Source organism: Rhodnius prolixus, unplaced genomic scaffold (genome assembly GCF_049639745.1).
Source record: "Rhodnius prolixus isolate KJV_2025 unplaced genomic scaffold, Rpr scaffold_5, whole genome shotgun sequence".
In the NCBI taxonomy this organism is placed as follows: Eukaryota; Metazoa; Arthropoda; class Insecta; order Hemiptera; family Reduviidae; genus Rhodnius; species Rhodnius prolixus.
The window spans coordinates 19,821,707-19,844,684 of record NW_027411624.1 but is presented as its reverse complement, the minus strand read 5'-3'; the positions used below and the strand labels follow the sequence as shown (position 1 = coordinate 19,844,684).

The 22,978-nt window shown below is 32.7% G+C and overlaps 1 protein-coding gene and 1 long non-coding RNA gene across 2 annotated transcripts in view; one reads left to right on the top strand and one right to left on the bottom strand.

Moving 5' to 3' along the window:
- Positions 1-1,294, bottom strand: part of LOC141458858 (neurogenic protein big brain-like) — a 194,572-nt gene extending 193,278 nt beyond the window's left edge. The window contains exon 1 of the mRNA XM_074137402.1: positions 721-1,294. Coding sequence (XP_073993503.1) covers positions 721-1,048 — 328 coding nt within the window. The 5' untranslated portion in view covers positions 1,049-1,294. The remainder of the gene's footprint in view (positions 1-720) is intronic.
- Positions 1,295-10,689: 9,395 nt separating this feature from the next.
- On the top strand, positions 10,690-18,999 carry LOC141457810 (uncharacterized). Its single transcript, XR_012460563.1, has 3 exons — positions 10,690-11,041; positions 17,011-17,182; positions 18,582-18,999. It is a non-coding gene; the product is annotated as an uncharacterized lncRNA (long non-coding RNA).
- The last annotated feature ends 3,979 nt before the right edge of the window (positions 19,000-22,978 follow it).

Genomic DNA, 22,978 nt, shown 5'->3' with positions numbered 1-22,978 from the left:
ATTCTGCTCAAAACTGCTTTCACCTCTTTAGATTGTCATCTAAATCCAGTCAGCCACGAAATAGAACGCCTAAGATCCTACCATTCTCTACTGACAAAAAAGAATTTAAACATATCTTCGTAACTTTCTAATGTAGCTGCAGGTTTCAATTCTTTTTCTCTGTTTATTTTATTTTTGCCCTTTACTAAGCATTCTCTAAATTGTAATGAAGGTTTTGATGTAAATAATACATTTATACTTCCGTTTTTGTGTTAATTCATTGCCCATATGTAAAAATAAAGTTTAGCTATCTATCTAGTAGACAGATATCTCTATCCTTTAGAGAAACTCAATTATTCCTTAAAACTCTATTTCATAAACAAATTTAACTCCCTTTACCCGTATTCAAAACTTTGAACCATACATTGGAGAAAAATTTAACTTAAAAACAATCTTGTCTAGAACTACCATAATCGAATTTTCAAGGAAAATGGTTTAAAAAAAGGTTATAGATCTAAGGTTATAGATTTACAACTGTTGAGTGATATTGATCTCAGTGCGATGTCCTCTCGTGGTACATGAGCGAAATATCTGTAAGTAAACACAGATATCTGAGGATGTGGAATGTTATCAATTTGTGTTCAACAATTGAGAAGGAAGTGAACAGCATGACGTCGGAGATACAAATTTAAATTTAAATGTTTGTAAGTAAAAAAAAATAGATAAAACTTTTTTACTAACCAGAAATATGTCCAAAAGATTGTGTAAGCGCTGCTATTGAAAAACCAGAAGCAAATGCGGCAGCTAGTATTGTTTGCGCTGTTGAACCACCGGATGCAACACCGGCCGCTGCACCGCATACGGTAAACACATAGAAGAAAGATGCTAAACACTCAGATATTATTGAACGCCAAAATTCTAAAGTTCTTAGTTCAGCTTTTGGTGGCAACAATCTTGGCACTGGCGAACTAGCATCGCGTCTTAATTCGTCTAAACGTTCGAACAATGTTACTATATTGTATTCTATGGTTGCTGGATCAGTTTGCATTGTTATTGTACCCGCGGCCATCGTCCGTGATGGTAGCGGTGAATCAATTTCTTGTAATATTTTGAAAGATTAAAAATATATATATTTTTTTAAAGTTATTTTTGAAGGTATTCTAGTTTTGAAAAAATTAAAAAAATTATAATAATAACAGTTAACAAAACTCGCGTATAACGAACGTTTCGTGCTGTAATGCTAGAGTACTATTTACCGACAGTTACAAACAGTACGATGGCCACTTGTGGAGTGATATTACATACCGGCACCTGATTCTCTAACCATCCAGTAACTCATCTTGCGGCCACCGCTGGCGCTCTAGTCTCTCTACTGTAAAGCACACAATAGAAAGCATCAAAAAGAGGGGACTAAATCTCTTTTTTTGATTGAAATGATAAACCCAAAACTAAACAATTACGTCATAATAAATCTATTTTTTTAAATTTCTTTACACTTAAACACAAAATAAGGAGTTAGATTAAATATAGGACAAAATTCTTACTTAATAACATACAAGCGAAACCAAGCTGTTTTATAGCAATAATAGTAATTGATATGAATAATTAAAGACGAATAACATTTATTTATCTACTTGTTTACTACTTATCAGCTTAATTTTTAAAGAAGCTTTTTTGTTTTTTAACGATCTCTTTTGTTCCTTAAAAAATAACATGGTGTACCAGTAGATTTCTCGTTAAGTTAATAAAATAAAGCAATAAAAATTGCTTTGTTTTTCAGACGGAGCTTAACGTATAACTACCGAATTAGTTGTCTTGGAAGGAGGGCGGAAGTCATTGTTTAATTTTAAAATTTCTTTTAATAAATAAAATATTCTGATTGAATTGAATTGGATGAATGAATCCTTCTATATCTCAGTAATCCTTCTATAAAACATTGCAAATTATGTCAGTTATAGAGCAAACTTTTCTTTACAATTGCGTAAAGAAATCATCAAATTCTGATATATAGGAAGAGAGATATAAATGTTTGAAAATTAAAGGTATTTGCAAACCTTCTATATCTCAGTAACATAGCAATTTATGTCAGATATATAGGGTGTTTCAGGGTTAAGTGACCTAACTGAAAATATGAATTTAGGACCTCAAAACAAGAAAAAAATTTCCTATGAAGGTATGCCCGTTAACGCTTTGTTTATGAGATATTCACGTCTAAAGATTTCTATTTTATGAATTATTCTTAGGTAGGTTATAATAAAAAAAATTAATAGTGTCTTCCAACTAGTTTATTAATAGAAAATAATGACAATTAAAAGTAAATAAATAAATAATAAAGAAAATGAGGAATCGGTATCTTTCTTCCACACCAGCAATAGCCGAAAGGCACTGGATTGCTGTTATTGATTCAATTACTCTTCTTAAAAAATGAAGATCATTGACCGGCATTTCATAGACTTTTCCTTTAATGGCACCCCAAGCAAAAACAATCCATTGGTGTCAGATCTGGAGAGCAAGCAGGCTAAGCCAAAGGTCCTGCTCGGCCAATCCATCGATTGGGACCATGTTGATTTAGCCACTTTCGTGGACCTCTGCCGCAATGTGCTGGACAACCATCTAATTGAAACCATGAGGCGGAACAACTTCAATCAAAATGTAATAATCATTACTAAGAAACTGCAGAAATGTGGCCGCATTAAGCCTAGGTGGTAAGAAATGCGGACCAATTAAAATATTGTCTATTATCACTGAAACTCACGCTGAAAATGGTGCTCACGAATTGCTTGAGGATTTTTGAGCATTCAGAGATGATGAGTTTTCTGGTTGAACATTTCTTGTGAATGTAGCTTCATCCATCCAGAGAATATGACGCGAAAATTGTGGCTTAAGATCAACTTGATTTAAATAACAATCGGAAAAATTTCTTTGACAAAATTCTTGAGGTAATAAATGTCGTACCGTTGATAATGCTATGGGTGACATCTATCTGCAAAGAGAGTTCTTCTTACTCTTCTTAGAGAGTTGGCGTAATATATATAATTCAGCTGCAGCTCATGGTACACTGGCGGAAAAATTGTTCCACTCCTTTGATTTCATTAAGAGGCAAGAGCTCCATCAGCACGTGGCATTAAAATAAATATGCCAGTTACTCTAAGACGTTGAAGGGTGGACCTAAAGATAGTCTTGTATGGTAATCTTTTATTCGGAAATCGCACGGAATATTCACGACGGGCAGCATTGTAAAAACCAAACACAAACACCATATCGGCATATTCACTGTTAGAATAAATGCGATGCATAATGATGCAAACTCTGTAAAAGCGTCAAACTGATAAATGTTATTGAGAAGGAGTTATTACTCGTATTTAGAAAGTCAACAATGCGAATTCCAGATGGTATTATTCCGTAAAATGTCAATATTGGTATGTGCAGTTAGAGATACAAGGTGATTTTAGCAGTTATACAATCAATTTATCATTCGTTCTAAAATCTTTAGACGTGAATATCTCATAAACAAAGCGTTAACGGGCATACCTTCATAGGAAATTTCTTTTCTTGTTTTGAGGTCCTAAATTCATATTTTCAGTTAGGACACTTAACCTTGAAACACCCTGTAGAGGTAACATTCCTCTACACTCCACTTCTCTAATGAGGTTGCGATTGCAGTGTGAAGCAAGAGTAAGAAACAAAATATTAGGAGAAGCTAGAGGTAATAAGGAATCTCAACCAACCCTTATATGATTATGTATACTCCGAAGGAAGCCATAATTATAGATTCAATAAGGGAATCTAATGTTTAGGGTCCAATACAAGCGACCTTAAAAAACCTGCAGGTAAGTTCGGGTAATACGAACACTTCTTAGGCTAAAACAGAAACCTGTTTTGAATTTTGGGTTAATAATAAACGCCATGTTTACTTCTCTTGAGAGAATCTATTTTTAGTAAAAACTCTGCTTCACGGCTTTTGCTCGAGGTCATTTTCCAAGTACGCTCAATTTATTATTATACTACATTAAACAAAAGCCGATAAAATACATAAAAAAAAAATCAATAACACAATTTTTAATTAATGCAGATTATATGATTTCTCATATAATAAATCAAAAGTTGAGAAGTACCAAGCCAAAGACTGAAACTCAGGATCAGAATACTTGCCTAACTAGTTGCACTAATTGCTAACAGAAAACTTTTACTCGCATTAAACTTCTGATCTTAACCGCAAACCACTTCTGTCATACTCAATACCCCGTTTCTATTGATAAAACCCATTAAAACGATTATTAATTAAAAGATTGGTTTCTAAACTAGTTGAAGGTACCAACAAAACAAATATAATTGCTTAGATTATATTTTTATTTGGAATAAATAGTAATAAATCACATAACTGCTATTTGTTTTGTTTTAAAAAAAAAGATCAATAATTTTTACTTTCTTTTCATGCTGAGTTTTAAAGATAAATACAAGTTTGAAGTGTAGATATTTTAAATGAAAATATAGTATATATTAGCAGGCTCTGTGTGAGTTTGGAGAAGGAAGGCTACTCTACTTATCAAACAAACTACTAAGTTTCACTAAAATGTTGTGGTATTATGTATAACTTTTACTTGAACATTCTTCTGGAGATTATTGGTGAATGCTGTTAAAGTTTTTAAAGGAGCTTCTCATAAGAATAAGAATCCCATGAGATAACAAGAGTTTGCCCAATTTCATAACTAGCTATGTTTGCTAACATTTCAAATTAAAAGGAAAATTCTATGTAATAAGAGCAAACTTTACTTGATGAATAAACAAACCGCTATCGTGTTATTCAATATTATAACTCAGAAATGGGAGGCTAGAACCATATTTCCACACAATTCTGGTTTTTACTGATTCATTGCACGATTCAGTTATTTATAGGGATCGTATAAATTAACTCACCACTTTGTTTTTTCCAACACACTTGTTGTATTACTCGACAGGATATACCTAATATTCCTCTTACTAATTTAAATAAAATGTTAAACTAGTGCTGCACTCTAGCAGTCCTTAAGTTAACTAACCTTTTTTTTAATAAGAAGGGACCCATATTTATAATTTGTTTTAATGAAACAATTAAGAATGCTATTAATTGTGCTGCCGTCATCGTTAAACTACCAGCACAGTGTAATCTTTTTTTTGTTCCTGTTAAGGCTGCAACTATTGACCTACGATCTGAAAGAGTAAGTAATTGTACTGTTATGAAACTTATTTACTCTTAAACTATTAAAATTTAGATAAAGTTTTGCCGAAGTAACTTTGGTTCTTAAAAAAGAAAGCATACTTTAAAGTTGATGTAATGGATAATAGTTGCTATTTACAGAAGTTAGAAGGCAAATAATAATAAATTCTACTAGTCAATTCATCATTTGATAATAATGATACATTTTTTCTTCAAAGATCCAGCACATTTGACAAAGGATGCATCATTTATTATTTCTTCTTTTTCTTAACTGGCGCTACAACTCGTGTAGAGTCTTGGCCTCCTCAAGACGTGCCCGCCAGGCCTCTCTTGCTTGCGCAGCTGCACTCCAATTTCGGAATCCTAACATAACATGCAGCACCATTTGCTACACTAACCTTCCAGCGCTGCTTTGGTCTGCCTACCCCTTCTGGATCATTGCATGTTTCATTCCAGCACCTTCATAGGAATCTCATCTTCACTCATCCTAGTTCCTGCCCATCGCAACAGTCTACCAAGCTTTATTACTTTTACTATATCAGGATCCGTGAAGAGACTGGACAATTCCTTGATTTTTCCTACTTCTCCAATTCGGTCCATCGCGTGTAGGACCATAGATATTCTACGGAGTACCTTCCGTTCAAAAAAGCGAAAGGGCCGTTCATCTGCCTTGGCCATCACCCACGCTTCGAAACATCTTTTGTTATTTAGCTGTTGAAATTTATTGCAAAGATCTGGTCATTTATAGCCACTCAGAAAGAAATGGAAAAACCTGAACATTAATTTTTAATTATTTCATTCCTGTATTTTTTTTTTGTGTTTCTTGTAAAAATCTAGAATTTCTATGAACATTAGGGTGTTTCAAAAAATGATGACTTTTAAATTTTAAAGAGCGCCGGGCGGAAAATCAAAGTTCATTTAAAAACAAAAAGTTTCGTCCATAATAGAGCGAAATCGATTAATATTTAGAGGTCGCTACCATCGATCAAAAGATTTTTGTTTTGCTTTTTTTTTTTTTTTATAAAAAATCCTTATTAAATGTTTTGTATCTTTTCACATTATTAGCGAAACATGTAATTGTCTAAGTTTATTTAAATATAATTTGCCATAAAGACAATGCAGTTGGAATCATTTTGATGGCCTTTTTATTTTCAAAGTTATGAATAATTAAAGAAGCTGTATCTTTTTTAAAAACAATAATTAAGAAAAATATACATTTTTGAAATATTTCGATTAATTAACGTTAAAATCACTTCATTTTTTATGTGTTTCGTACAGAATTTAAAAAACAAATAATTTTGGTTAAATAATTGATTGATTGATAGTAAATTAATTTCAAATTATAACAATAAATGCAAAATATTCCCTAATTTAGACGTTTCAGTAACCAAAATTATTTGCTTTTTAAATTCTGTACGAAACACATAAAAAATGAATTGATTTTAACGTTAATTAATAGACATTTTTCAAAAATGTATATTTTTCTTAATATTATTTTTTTAAAAAATACAGCTTCTTTAATTATTCATAACTTTGAAAATAAAAAGGCCATCAAGATGATTCCAACTGCATTGTCTTTATAGCATAGTATATTTAAATAAACTTAGACAATTACATGTTTCGCTAATAATGTGAAAAGATACAAAACATTTAATAAGGATTTTTTATTAAAAAAAAAAAAGCAAAACAAAAATTTTTTGATCAATGGTAGCGACCTCTAAATATTAATCGATTTCGCTCTATTTCGACCGAAACTTTTTGTTTTTAAATGAGCTTTGATTTTCAGCCCGGCGCTCTTTAAAATTTAAAAGTCATCATTTTTTGAAACACCCTAATGAACATCGTTGTATTTAAACTTCTATTAGCTAAAATTTCCTTTTTAAAAACATGAACCCTTTCACTGTAATTAATAGATATATATGTTTATATCTTCAAATGAATTAACAGTAAGTCCAGGAGAGAAATTAAACTAGTGATGCATTGTATGCCAAGTTAAGGGATAAGACAGTTTACTGTAGATGACAAAGCGATGTTGAACGGGTGATAGGGACTTATAACTTAGGGGAATAGCTTCCAAGTTCATCGCCTTTAGAAGGAGGTCTGGAACTAAGGTTTCTCTATAACAGCAGCATTGGTACTTGGATGGGTTTAACTGGGAGACAGCAAACCGATTACTGGGTAAGCCAACTGTACCTCTGCCTCAATCTTTCTCTCTCTGCCACTTGTTGGCAACAATCCCTGTTGACGTCACAACGGAACTTTGTCCCTTAGATCATGTGACCTGACCCCAGGAAATTACTCCAGTGACAGCTGCTTTAATATTCCAGATATAATAGCCTTCAAGATTGCCTAACTCTCTCATACACTCACGCTGATATATATATATATATATATATATATATACTCATCTCTGAGAGAAGTCATTCAAGACTTCCAAAACACTTATCTTATTCTGAGTCCGGAAATTTTTCATTATATTGCTTGGCAAAGTTTTATCCATTGCACAGAGTCTTTTTGACAGCGCATTTTTTAAATTCTGGTAATATTTTTAGAAATGGTATTTTAAGATTTGTTTTTATTAACATATGTATGTGTGTTTTTAAAACTAATTATTTTTATATTTTGTACATTTATATATGCGCGTCAAAATAATTATTTATCTGATGTAATAAAAACTTACTTAATTTTTCCTTTCCGCAATTTGCGTTATAAAATTTACTTTTAACCATTTTTAACGAAAAAATAGCCTCAAAATGTGCTCAGTAAAACTGCAAGTTTACTTAGAATTTTGAATTTTATTTTAAATTATTTCTATCAATATTAAAAAGATAATGAAGCCGCTTATCACACTTGAATCTTAAACTTAAAAAGAAAGCTTGAATAACTTCTTTAAATCCTACTTGTTTACAATGTAAACCATAAAAGTATGTGAAGTTAATTTTTAGGTTATACTGATTTCCTTCAAGATCTTAATACGGATTTCCTATTGAAATTTCAGCTTACAGCGATTTTCAGTTTTTTGTTTTTTTGAGCTGTGCTGTTCACAGTACAAATTTCACACGCAGCTCAATTCGTAGAAAATTAGTTATTTTTTGGATTTTAAAGCGGATATTTTCAGTGAAAATACGAAGTAAAATACGAGGTGTGGCTATTAAATAACGAGATTGATGCTGCTACAGAAGAACTATGCATGCACCAAATCCTAACGACCGACAGCTGTGCAGCCTAAAGCCTTCTTTTTCGATTGCAGCGTCTCACGTGTTTGTAGAGAAATCTGTCTGACTGGAACCGTCGTTTGTGTAAGAGGTGTTAGTTTCGTTATCTTTTATTAAAAGAAGTTTATGGCGATGAAAGTTAATCACGTGCGCAAGTTTTTTGAGTAGTTCAAGCGTTTCCAAGATGGCCGAGAAGACGTCGGAGATGATGACCGCCCGGGTCGCCCTTCCACGTCCAAAACGGATGAAAATATCGATTATAATTAATCAACATTACTACCGTGAGGTGCTTGCTCAACTTCGTGAAAGAGTAAGGATAAAAACGACCCGATTTGTGGAAGAACAAGACATGGGTTCTCCATCAAGACAACCGGCGCCGGCTCACATTGCATTGTCTGTCAAGACGTTTCTAGGCCAAGTACAACATCCCAGTATTAGGCCACTTTTATCTGTTCCCCCAAAGTCAAATCTGTATTTAAAGGAACACGATTTCAATCCGTTGAAGCTGTGAAAGAAAAAGCGGCAAGCGTCAGGCATGGAGCGTTGTAGAGATAGGGGAGGGGTGTATATTGAAGGTGATAATAACTAAATATGTATAAATTTAAAATAATATTGTTTTATAGCAATAGTCTCGTTATTTAATAGCCACACCTCGTATCTGCGCATTAGCAAATCTTTCTTTTATCAGAGAAAATTTTAAAAAAATTAAAGTTTTTACACGAATTTTAAATAAATTATTACTTGACGATCCATTTTTTGGGGGAGTGAGGGGAGAATCTTAAGAGTAGTGTGATAAGAAGTGGACTTATTTCTTCTAAACCTTATTATTAATAAAATAAAGGCGAATTCACGTTTTTGTACTTGCTGCATGATTTTTTTTAAAAAAATACGTCGCTCTCTTTTCTCGTTTACACTCAAACTCTCTTTGAAAGCTATGCATCTCTTTACTGCACTTACATAAAGTCCAAATAGCTCGGCAGCGGCTAAAGGTGCACAAATTAATGCCAGTGCGTGGGCGTAGGTTTTGAAAATGGAGGAAGCCAGATGTGAGGCACGTGTGGCCAGGTGACCAGGTGTTCTAGTTTGGTGGGCAGATGCTCGGCACGTCCTCTCTCTCATTCTAACACTCTCAGTTTGTCTTTAAGATCCCTTCCAGCAATCTATGTACTTTTTTTTTACCTTCTTCTGCTTCTTCTTCTTTACTACTAAGCCTGGACCGGGGACAAACAAATCTCTTCTTTGGACTCCATAGCAGCTGCTGTAACTAGAATTCGGCCAGCTTGGCACCGGTCCCTTGTTTACCTGCCATCTACTGAAGCCTAAAGGTTCAGACCACTGTAAAGGAAGTAAAAACTCTTTTTCAGTTGTTCATTACACATGTACATAATGCTTGAACATATCTCCATTATAAACCGCCTCAGGTCAAAATGTTCAACAGATGAACTTAGTAAGTCCATGTGTTGGAGGTTTTAAAACAAATTTTTCAATCTGTGGTTGAACTCTTACTTCACAAAATGTGATTTGGATCTAACCGCGATAATGCAATGCTTCATATGATTGAATATGATATGATTGGTTATATGATATATTGATTAATATGATTGAATTCTTATCGTGTGCTACTTGATATCTTGCTGAACTGATGAAAGTTGACGAGCACTCAGCAAGAATCTGCAGCAGCACACATTTTATTGATTTGTCAGAGAAGAAATGTTCAATTCTCTCTTTCTATGGCATTACAACTCTTTAGCCTCCTCAATGAGGTCTCTCTGTATTGTGCAGCTTCCTGGATCTGCAGCCAAGGTCAATGTGATATTTGTCAATCTCATTAAGAAGAGCTTCAAATCCTCTTAGTCTGTGTAAGAGGTAAAATAGTCCCCAAAATCCTCTTTTTTTAAGTCAGCAAGACGTTTCCAGGGGTCTACTGCCAGGTAATCAATCCGTTATTGCTTTCTTCTTCTTGAAGACTCTCGTAATCATGGATATTTAAGGTCATGCGGGTGATTAGCTCTCAGTGCCCGAGCACCTCCAGACTTGTCCCCCATCGCGGGGCTATTTTCTAGGATTGGTAGCCCTAGGTTGTGTACTGAGAATGCCTAATTGGTTTATGCAGGAATGTAAGTGTGGTCTGTAAATCTGTTCAGATGTAGGTGTACCCTTTTAGTCGCCTCGTACGATAAGCAGGGAGTACTGAAGATGTATTCTAAATCCCCATCTACAGGGACAAAAGGTTCAATTACAATTAAGAATTACTTGTAACAATAAAACTGATATAACTTTATAAAAAGATTAAAAAACCATTTAAAAAAATAAGTTCAGCAATATTACGACAAAAATTAATTTCCAAACCAACAAAATATAATTAGGAAACAATTGATAAAACATGATTTAAACATATTAATAAGGTTATAATTAGGTTACCTAGGTAGTGAAGGAGACTTAACAGCTGATACTTGCACAACTATAAATCTGTAACTACTTCGTTTAAGCAGTGCGGCACTTTGAACTTAAGTAGGGAAACTGTATTTTCTTTGTCCTAACGATATCATTAGCATAGGGCTGAGATTCACAGTGCAAAAATTTTAAAAACAATTATTATTTGTAATTCTACAGGGAGCACCACATATGTGAGGCTAACTTTTCTTCCACAGTAAGTACACTGTTTATTTAGATCAACAGGTACATCTTACATAAAATTACGAATCGGATGACATTTGATTGATAAAAATCAGTTCAAGTGTTTAAACACTACGTTGTTTACAAAAAGAAAATATAACAAGAACTATTTTTGAAAACTATATTTTTGGTAACGTTGTTCAAGAATTCTATAAGATTTGAGCTGTTGCGATAAATTATCCTGTCAAATAGAGAGATGTGATGTTTTTTTTACTAGTAAATTTGGGAATTTCATTTTTTATAATTATAATACTATTATAATTATAATAAACTACTCGTTGAAACTAGAGTGAGTGGAAACAGCGAGCTGATGTACAGTAGTGATGGGCAGAACGAGTCCGCGTTTGGAGTCGTTGGATTTGAATCGGTTCCAGGGTTGGAATCGATTCCAACAACTCGTTCACTGATTCCAGTCTGTACTTACCCTATGCATTAGTACAAATGTCACGCGTTGTAATTAAATAAATCATTAAAAGTTAGCTTTTCCAGTTAATAACAAAACTATATTTCTTTAACACACATTAAATAGTTCCCTAATTTCCAATTGATCTGATAAATATAAAATTAACAACGTAACCAAATATTAACAAAAATAGGCTAGTCAAATATAAAAATTAAAGCAACTGCAGTTTTGTCGTTATCTAGCTTGACCACCGGAGTTAACTTGATTCAAGAAGAAAAACGCAAATGGGTAGGAAATTATTCCCATAAAAAAAAATTATAACCCTTCAAACAAAATGATAATTACTCATAAAGAAAGAAATATTTATTTACTATGAATTAATATCAAGCTTTTAAAATAGCTTATTATTTTACAAAAAGAAAAAGCTGTGTGCCAAATCTTTAACTTAGCGGCTGGACGCTCTTTCTCTTATCTTCATTGGCGAAAGTTAAATCGTGTACATGTCATGACGACGATCAAAGTAATAGTGATGGGCTATTTGAGCGGACTCGTTCCATTGGAACGAGTCCGATGGTGGAACGAGTTGATTCAAATCCCTATTTTTAAAAAAAGTGATTCCGCCCCGCCCCAAAAAATTTAGGCAAATAAAAATGAAAATGAGGCAGCAGAAGGTTTGGAACGATTAAACATAAGAACAAATGTCACGCAATTTATTATATTATTATATCATTAAATGTTAGCTTTCCCAGTTAATAACAAAACTATATTTCTTTAACACACATTGAGTACTATCCCTAATTTCCAATTGCTCTGTTAAATATAAAATTAACAACGTAATACAAATATTAACACAAAAATAGGCTAGTCAAATATAAATTAAAGCAATGCAGTTTTGTCATTATCTAGCTTGACCACTAGAAGACTGGAGTTAACTTACTTCAAGAGTATTCAAGGTAGAGAAACGGAAATGGGTAGGAAATTATTCCATAAAAATTCTAACCCTTCAAAATTATAATTACTCATAATATTTATTAACTAAGAATTGAATATCAAGCTTTTAAAATATTATCTTATTGTTTTACAAAAAGAAAAAGCTGTGTGCTTAATCTTAAACTTAGCGCTGGACACTCTTACTCTCATCTTCATTGGCGTAAGCTTGAACGTGTACATGTCAGCTAGACGGTCAAAGTAAAACTGGGCCAAAATTTAGTATTACCTAACTGGTTTACTTAGTGTAGTATCCCTCCCACTCTATCACCTATTTCACAAACATTCATCGATTGAAAATATTTTTTAGTTAAATATTCGTTTCATTGGAATACAAAAAACATTATAACGCTTTCTTAAGATGATTTGAATTTTTAAAATTTGTTTTTGTCCATTACTCTTATAAAATACGAAGAATTTCAAATAAAATATAATATACAAACACAGAATGATCTAGTGTGCAGGTGGAGTCAGTCGTAGTTACCATGACAACGGAACCGTTAAACGACTCCGGCCCAGCTCTAGCATTTTCATTGGTTAAATCCACTGGAGTTGGTGGAGTCGAATCCGGAGTGATTTAAATCCTTTTGAAACCGGACTCGTTCCATTTTTTCGTTCACTGAATCTAGCCAATAGAAATTGCTGGAGCTGGAACCGGAGTTGTTTAACGGTTCCATTGCTATGGTAACGAGGACTGACTCCACCTGCATACTAGATCATTGTGTTTGTATATTATATTTTATTTGAAATTCTTCGTATTATTTAAGAGTAATGGACAAAAACAAATTTTAAAAATTAAAATCATCTTAAGAAAGCGTTATAATGTTTTTTGTATTCAAATAAAACGAATATTTAACTAAAAATTATTTCCAATCGATGAATGTTTGTGAAATTGGTGATAGAGTGGGAGGGATACTGCAGTAAGTAAACCAATTAGGTAATACTAAATTTTGGCTCAGTGTTACTTTGACTGTCTCACGGTCATGTACACGGTTAAACTTACCCAATGAAGATAAGAATAAGAGTGTCCAGCGCTATGTTAAAGATTAAGCACACAGCTTTTTCTTTTCGTAAGATAATAAGATAATATTTTTAAAGCTTGATATACAAGTCCTAGTAAATAAATATTTCTTTATTTATGAGTAATTATCATTTTGCTTGAAGGGTTAGAATTTTTTTTATGGGAATAATTTCCTACCCATTTCCGTTTCTCTACCTTGGATCCTCTTGAAGCACGTTAACTCCAGTCTTCCAGTGGTCAAGCTAGATAATGACTAAACATCATTGCTTTAATTTTTATAATTGACTAGTCTATTTTTATGTTAATTTTTGTGTTACGTTGTTAATTTTATATTTATCAGTGCAATTGGAAATTAGGGATAGTACTCAATGTGTGTTAAAGAAATATAGTTTTGTTATTAACTGGGAAAGCTAACATTTAATGATATTTTTTAATGAATTGCGTGACATTTTTACTAATGCATAGGGTAAGTACAGAGACCGGAATCGGTGAACGAGTTGTTGGAATCGATTCCAACCCTGGAACTGATTCAAATCCAACGAGTCCAAAGACGGACTCGTTCTGCCCATCACTACAAAGTAATACTGAGCTAAAAAATAGTATTACCTAACTGGTTTACTTACTGCTGTATCCCTCCCACTCTATCACCTATTTCACAAACATTCGTCGATTGGAAGTAGGTTTTAGTTAAATATTTGTTTCATTTGAAAACAAAAAACATTATAACGCTTTCTCAAGATGTTTTTAAGTTTTAAAAATTTGTTTTTGTCCATTACTCTTGTAAAATACGAAGAATTTCAAATAAAATATAATGTACAAACACAAATGATCTAGAATGCAGGTGGAGTCAGTCGTCGTTGTCATGGTGATGGAACCGTTTAACGACTCCGGTTCCAGCTCCAGCATTTTCTATTGGCTAGATTCAGTGAACGAAAAAATGGAACGAGTCCGGTTTCAAAAGGATTTAAATCACTCCGGATTTGACTCCACCAATTCCAGTGGATTTAACCAATGAAATTGCTGGTGTTGGGCCGGAGTCGTTAAACGGTTCCATCACCATGACAACGACGACTGACTCCACCTGCACTCTAGATCATTCTGTGTTTGTATATTATATTTTATTCGAAATTCTTCGTATATTATAAGAGTAATGGACAAAAACAAATTTTTAAAAATTAAAAACATCTTGAGAAAGCGTTATAATGTTTTTTGTTTTCAAATGAAACGAATATTAAACTACAACCCATTTCCAATCGACGAATGTTTGTGAAGTAGGTGATAGAGTGGGAGGGATACAGCAGTAAGTAATCCAGTTAGGTAATACTATTTTTTAGCTCAGTATTACTTTGATCGTCGTATTAACATGTACACGATTTAACTTTCGCCAATGAAGATAAAAGAAAGAGCGTCCTGCCGCTAAGTTAAAGATTAAGCACACAGTATTTTCTATATGTAAAATAAAATATTAAATAATAAGTAAAGTAACTACAGCATTGCTTTTAAATTAATGAGATGGGTGTGCCTGGTTTTTCTTTGCAAGGTTCGCTATATTGGGTACGAAATTATTTTTCCTTCGACTCCCTGTCTTAGATCGACCCCTACTTTTGTTTAGAAATTAACAAAATAATAAAATGAATATTATTTTAGAATTGATATTCTAAAAAAACCTTCGAACTTATTTTATTCTTCAAGCATCAGTATTTAAGCTCGCCAGGTTTTGTATTTTGGTGTGGATTCCTCTTACAAGTTGGAATGTGTCAGTGAACTTCTACATAGTAGCCTTAAGTCAGTTTTATTTTAGTGTAAACGACTACAGTATTAATTATTTTCATTTTAATTTGCCTCAATTTTTTGGGGCGGGGCGGAATCACTTTTTTTTAAAATAGGGATTTGAATCAACTCGTTCCACCATCGGACTCGTTCCAGTGGAACGAGTCCGTTCTAATAGCCCATCACTAATGTACAGGAATAATATTTGAAGAGGCTATTTCAGTTAGTTGGCGTAATTTATAATTTAGACCACATTTTTTAATTAAATATTTTGAGAAAGAAGTCCATTTACTGTTTATTTTAATTTTACTAAAAGTTTAACACGTTAATTTTTTTAAAAGAACTTCCTATCTTTGTAATAAAATTTATAAGTTAATCAAATGAGGTAAGGCCTTCCTGAAACGGAGGGTAGTGATCAGTTCTGAAGGACCTAACGTGAAGGTATAAAGGATGAAAAGAAAGTTGAAAAAAGATGCTTCTAGATGGTCAACATCCATCGAACTTTGTATCAGGCAATGATTAGTTTATTTTTAGTCGTAAAAAAATGTTGCAAAGTTAAAAGATTGCTTGAATTAATGAAATATTTTGTGTAAATGCATTTTCTATGCGAAGAATTACTTTTTATTTACCAGAAGCGTGAGTTTTTCCATGTGTTTAATTGTATTTCGAGTCTATTTTCAAAACTGGTTAGTCAATGTTCTATTTTATCATTGTGAATTATTATTATTATTTTTATAATTTAAGGCGAGTCAACATCTAAGGTTAATGGCGCCCAGAGCTTTTTTCAGTGCACTGCCGGACTCCGGCCAGTGTTCTCTCGTTACAGACAACACTGTCAATCACCCGGACAGTGAGCTGTAAGAAGCTCCTAGGAAGAGAAAATCTAAGGGTCAGCTGCTGGATTCGAACCCGGGACCTCCGCGTGGGAGTCCAGTATGCTAACCTCATAGCTAATCCCTTCCCTCCTTATTATTATTATTATTATTATTTGAGACTGTTGATTTCTGTTTTTCCAAACAATAGTTGCTTCTTCAAATATTATTACTGAACATCTCAGTTCGATTTTTCGCAGTTGCTACTCACTCCTAGGTTCATCGAGTAATGTTACCTTTACTAGTAACTTTACCAAACTAAATTCTAGACTTTGGATGCAGCCTCATACGATTAAATAGGACTAAAATTCAAAATGGAACTGCAAAATTGTTTGTCTCAAAATTTGGAGACGTAAAACTTGCTTTAAGGAATAGAAAACAGAAACATTAGAGACTTTTAAAGTGGGTAGAAAACGCGAAAGATCGATTTTATTTAGAGGTGAAGATCAGATTCAACTAAAAAATCACATTTAAATTTAATTATATTATCAATTAGTGAGTAGAAAGAAATATAATAAAATTACGTGCTAAAAAGTGGAATTACAATTATATTTTTTAAATGTTTAATAAAATATAAGTGACTTGGTGTTTTACTTTGAAAAGTATATTTGTTTTTAATAAGTTTTCGGAACGTAACAGCCCCTTTCAGTGCTGGCCCTTGGTTATATAACACAGCTTTTTCTAAGAACATACTACCGAGTTAAAAGTCTTAAAAGAAAATAAAAATAAACGGTTGATTATGGTTTTAATACTGGAAAACCATAAAAAATAAAATTTTTCAGAATTTCACAAAACGTAAACTCATTAAAAGTTATTATTATTAATATTTTAGTATAAAGATGGTTAATAAATAAAAATATTTGAAAGACAGAAATAATAATTACGCTTAGGAACTGAAACCTGTAGTGTTCCTCCAAGACAGAGGAGTCAGGTGCAAATAGTGCAAAGCTGTGTATAATGATGTAGGGGAGATAAGAACACCTGCTTCCGAAATCCCTGAACATATAGAAGAAGATTGAGGAAGGTACTGCACAATCTGGCCGGATGACAGACTGTTCGGAAGTAAGATGTTTTTAGCTTTATTTTATATTTAAACATTATAATATCCTTCAAGGTTATTGTACTCGATGTGGGTCAATTTCTTTGTTTTTGTTTTTCATGTTAGTTACAACGTATAGCTGCTAAAACATTAGTGGTACAACAAATCTTATAATATTAAAAGTACTTTTTAGAAATGACCCATTTGGTGATCATAAGAATTCCAATTATTGTTCTCAAGATCAGTGTTCCTAAATTAAACAACAAAAATTTGGTTTTTCAAATATAAAATAAGATTTTTAAAAACTTTTAAGATAGTATATAACATTCTCTAAATGATTTTTAGATAATCAAGAAAGAGCTTCAACAACAAACATTAATTAAACTTTGAGGAATTTAATGAAATTCCCGCTTTAATGAATTTAAAAATAACAAAAATATAAATTTCAACATTTCAGTATGTGTTACCAATAGTGGACAGAGAAAAATATTCTGAACATTTTAAATAGTTAAAAGGAAACATACGAAAACGTTTTAAGTCACACAATCTTATAGTACCCAAAAAAAAAAAAATGTAAAAATATTTCTAAAAAATCTGATTAATTTTTCCCATGACCTATTCAGTTGTTATTTATTTCCCAAGCCTAATGTGCATGTGTGTTTCTGTCTGGGCCAGATAGTGGCGCTGCCACTGTGAACACTCATGAAGTTTTGAACAAAACTTTTATTATTTTTTCTAGCACAAATTTTATATTATACATAACAACATTCCATAGCAACAGGATTGAGTTTCTGTTCAGTAATTTACTTCTTTTTTATTTTTATTTTTGATTCTTTTATTTGAAATCCATTATTTTAAGTTCATATCTATCAGACTTTAGGGCATGAAGTCTGTTTTCTTAAAACGATTTTTACATATATCATTTATAACTATTTTTTGTTTTGTTTTAAATTGTTATTTTCTTAATGTTCTTCCAGTAAACTTCAAGTTAGACCATAAAATTTAAATTCTATCTCCTTTAAAAAGTGGAAATGTACATTCCTATTATGTAAAATCTTGGAATAGGCAGATCCCAGTCTTCTATTCATGTAGTTATTATTCTTATTTTTTTTTTTTTATTTTTTTTTTTTTTGCGCATCAACAGCTGAGGTCATTAGCGCTCGGAGCTTTTTCCAGTGCACTGCCGGCCTCCGGACAGTGTTCTCTCGTTACAGACAACACTGTCCATCACCGGACAGTGAGCTGTAAGAAGCTCCTAGGAAGAGAAAATCTAAGGGTCAGCTGCTGGATTCGAACCCGGGACCTCCGCGTGGGAGTCCAGTATGCTAACCTCATAGCTAATCCCTTCCCTATATTCTTATTATTATTATTATTATTATTGTTATTATTATTCTTATTATTATTTTTGTTATTATTTGCTAGATTACCTCCAAAACTGTACGAATACTTTTCAAAAAATATTTAAAGAAGCGATGTACAAAGAACTGAAATAAATGGCAGAAAATAAATCATTTTAATGCCACAAGGTGCTTGCTACAATGAAAGCTGACAGAATAAAATCTTAAGAATTTGAACAGAGAATAATTAATTGTTAAGGAGTGTTTACTTTGCATGTGACAGACGCATATTAGATCAAGCATGTAATTGTCAAAACCGTTTGACGATTGTCTAGGCCTGAAATGGCTTTATCAAAATCAGTTTGTATTAATAAGTTAATATTTTCTAATTACATTCAAGAGCATAAATACTCGATAACCAACCAATAATTTACTATAAGCTCTTAAAGGACATTATTTATTGCCACCAATAGGTAAATTTAATTTGAATTTTTAAAATCTGGTGGAATACTTCGCTTCTTTTGCAATTCTCAGTTCTACGATAGTTATGGTATGTACATGACCATTCTTATCCAATGAATTTTCATTTATGGAAATAAGTTCCGGATAGCGAAAAGTTGTACTTCTTGCAGCTGAAGAGCAATGAAATCTCGGCTAATCTAAAGAATAGCTCCCCGGAGGTGTGGCCTGTTTATTTTTAGGGGGTGGGAAGTACAGCGCACCTACCGGTGAGATTTTAAACTACTTCCCGCCAATGAACTGTTTCGGATTGTGCGAATTTCGTAACTCTTATGTTTCGCGCGCATGCGCAGTACACTTACTGCATAGTAACTGCTTCCTGTTTAATGTATTAATAGTTCCCGCGAGTGCCCTGTTTGTGACTTGAGGTGCATTTTTTTTTGTAACTTTATGAGTTTGAGCGTTTTAAATTTGCAGTTTTTTTTTTAATTAAAGCATGATTGTAGTGTGAGTGAGGATGGAGTAATGAATGTTATAAAATTTTGTTCGATTTTCTGGAGGGAGTTCGACAAGTATACCCTCCTCAGGAAAAGGACTCCACAGAATAAGGTAAGTTTCTTTTGTGTTGTTCTGTGTAATTATTGTAATGAATCTTGTGACACAAATTAAAAAATTGAGAGTGATTAGGTAGGTTAGGAGGGGGTATGGGGGGCGAAGCCCCCATTAAGAAAAAAATCAGGGGGTGTGGGGGCAAAGCCCCCCATTAAGAAATAAATAAATCAGGGGTGTTTAAATAGAAATATCAATCCTAAATAAATAATTCGAAGTGATTCTGATTCGCTGTTACCATATAACCCGCTAGATTTAAGTGTAAATATAAAATAAAGAAATAGTTTTATATTTACACTGGGCCAAAAAAGTCTGTGAACACTAACCTAAATTTTATTACTTTTATTACTATCTTATTAGAAACTTCTTTTATTTTCAAATGAAATATACTATTCGATAGAGAGAAACCAGAGTTTTTCATTTTATATTCAATCTTTTATTTTTGTTCAGCAGGAATATCACAATTAAATGTTTAACAAAACAACACCCCAAACGAATGCAAAAAAAGTCTGTGAACAGCTGTATAAATATGTAAAAACATTAAGATAACAAACAGAAAAACGATTGAATAAAGTTTGAAAGTTCTCTATTGTATTGTAGAAACCACTACAGTCAGTTCTGTGAATAAATAATCTAATTAGTACATATTTAACCACTAATATGGAAGTTCCCAGACCAATTCGAGAACTTATTGTGACGTTGCGAAATGAAAGAAAAAGTATTCGAGAAATAGGGAAGATAGTTCAAAAAAACCCTTTAACGGTGCATAATATAATTAAAAAGTACGGAAATGTGATTAGTAGGCCACGCAGTGGACGGCCACCAAAACTTAATTCCTTTCATAAACGGCAAATTCTGAAGTCTGTTCGAGAAGAACCCAGGACAAGCGCTCAAAAAATCAGTCAAGAATTATCAAGTGGTTATGTGTAAGCGTAACACCACATACAATTAGAAATAAATTACATGAATACGATTATTGCGGTCGAGTCCCGAGGAAAAAACCTTTAATCAATAAAATAAATAGTAACCGCCGATTGGATTTCGCGAAAGAATATGTTTCTAAGCCTTCTAGTTTCTGGGAAACCGTAATCTTTTCAGATGAGTCGAAATTCAATGTATGTGGGTCTGATTGACGACAAAAAGTGTGGCGAAAAAGAAATGAAGCTATGAAAATGAAAAATATGAAGCCTACTTTTAAGCATGGGGGAGGCAACATTCTGGTGTGGGGTGCATTAGTGCTAAAGGAGTGGGCAAGTTAGATCTAATTAATGGTATGATGGACCAATATGTGTATGTGGATATATTAAGACGCAATTTAAACGAAAATTCAAAAAAATTAGGGTTGGAGGGAACGTTTGTCTTCCAACAAGACAATGACCCGAAACATACCGCACTAAAAACTCGGGAATGGCTTTTAAATAATACACTCTGGCGCCTAAACACCCCTCCACAATTGCCAGACCTTAACCCAATAGAACATTTGTGGGATGAAATCAGCCGCCAAATAAATAAACGAGGAATAAGAAACCGTGAACAACTAAAAAACGCTATTTTAGAAGAGTGGGATAAAATTCCAACATTGACGACCACAAAATTATTAGGATCGATGAAAGCTCGCTTGTTGGAAGTGATTAGGAACATAGGAGGTCCTACAAGTTTTTAAAATTTATAATTCACGTACAATGTGTAAGATTGATTTATTTCTGCAAAGTGTTCACAGACTTTTTTTGCATTCGTTTGGGGTGTTGTTTTGTTAAACATTTAATTGTGATATTCCTGCTGAACAAAAATAAAAGATTGAATATAAAATGAAAACTCTGGTTTCTCTCTATCGAATAGTATATCTCATTTGAAAATAAAAGAAGTTTCTAATAAGATAATAATAAAAGTAATAAAATTTAGGTTAGTGTTCACAGACTTTTTTGGCCCAGTGTATATTTGAATATGGCGGGTTCTATAGTAACAGCGAATCAGAATCACTTCGAATTAGGCCACACCTCCGGGGAGCTATTCTTAAGATTTACCGAAATCTCTTAGTGAAATCTTTTTTTGAAGGATTATATCATTAAATCTGTTGCCTTCATTAGTTTGTTTTGTAACCAAGGCAACATTATTTATTGTTCTGATATGAAGTTGCTTACACATCCTTTATTTTATGTAGTTTTAACTCAACACAAGATTCAAATCATTTAAAAGAAAAATATTTTCCAAAGACGATTACAGTGTATTTAAGTATTAAAGAAAGCAGTATAAAACTATTCTTCTTTGTCGAGGCAGTCTTAGAAATTAAATAATGAGCCGAAAACCATTAAAGCAAAGCAGAAGTGAGTCCTTGCCGAAAAATGACTAGTAAGAAAGAACATTTTGTATATTCTTAGCAATTAAGATTAGTCTATTTATTTCCTAAATAGTGCTAATTTTTCATTTTTATATAATACTCAAGTTGTGTTGAAATATTAGCACATATCCTTTTTTTTAATTTATAAATAATGCACTACCGTTATTATGCATTTACTTATTTTTAACTGATGCAAAGTAATAATATATTTTGTGGTCAACAATTATGAGTGCATCATATATAACTCCTCCTGTTTAACATATACCTTTTAAGAATAAAAATTGTTTTTCTAAGAAAAGTACTGTAGACTATTTACGCTTAAAGATTGCTCAAAATGCACATATATTCAAATGACTAATTCTTAAAAGGTTATACTTTAATACTACTGATTAAAAGCAATAAATATTCTTTTCTGCACATTCCTAAAATATGTTGGGTCCGACATTTATAGGTTATTTACTCATTGAAGAGTTAATTATTAATTTATTTTTTAAAATATTAAAATTCAATTAAATACATTTTTTTATTCAAAAATCTCACTTTATTGCCAACGTTTTGACAAATAGAGCACATACCAAAGCAGTTTTAGATTTTATTTTTATTATTATTATTTTCTAATGCTAGTTTTGCTAGACTCTTTACTTACTCGCTTAATCTTATCCTCGTGTAATATTTACTCATGTAGTGGTGCCTTTAGATGTCATTCCCATCTTTCCCTGTTTTAGGTCTTTTAGTTTCGCCTGCTCTAATCTAAACTTCTTTCTAGTTCTTACTCATTAAATTTTCCCAGATAGTTCGAGGTCTTTTTTTTTTTACCTTTCTGGTCCTGCATTTCTGTCTCATAGCTAAGTTTCGGTATTCGTCCTGTGTCCATCTTCATCATGTGCCCATACCAGCCTAACCATTAACTGTTTCAACAGCTACTCTCAGCTTCAGGTTTGAATTCAGATAGGATCTTTTGATGAGTGGGTTTTCCTCCTGTTTGCTGGTTAAGTCCAAATTATTATACACTATACCAGCAGAATTAGCGGTTGCTTAAGCTGCACATGGTTTTCATGACAACTAAATAAAGGTTT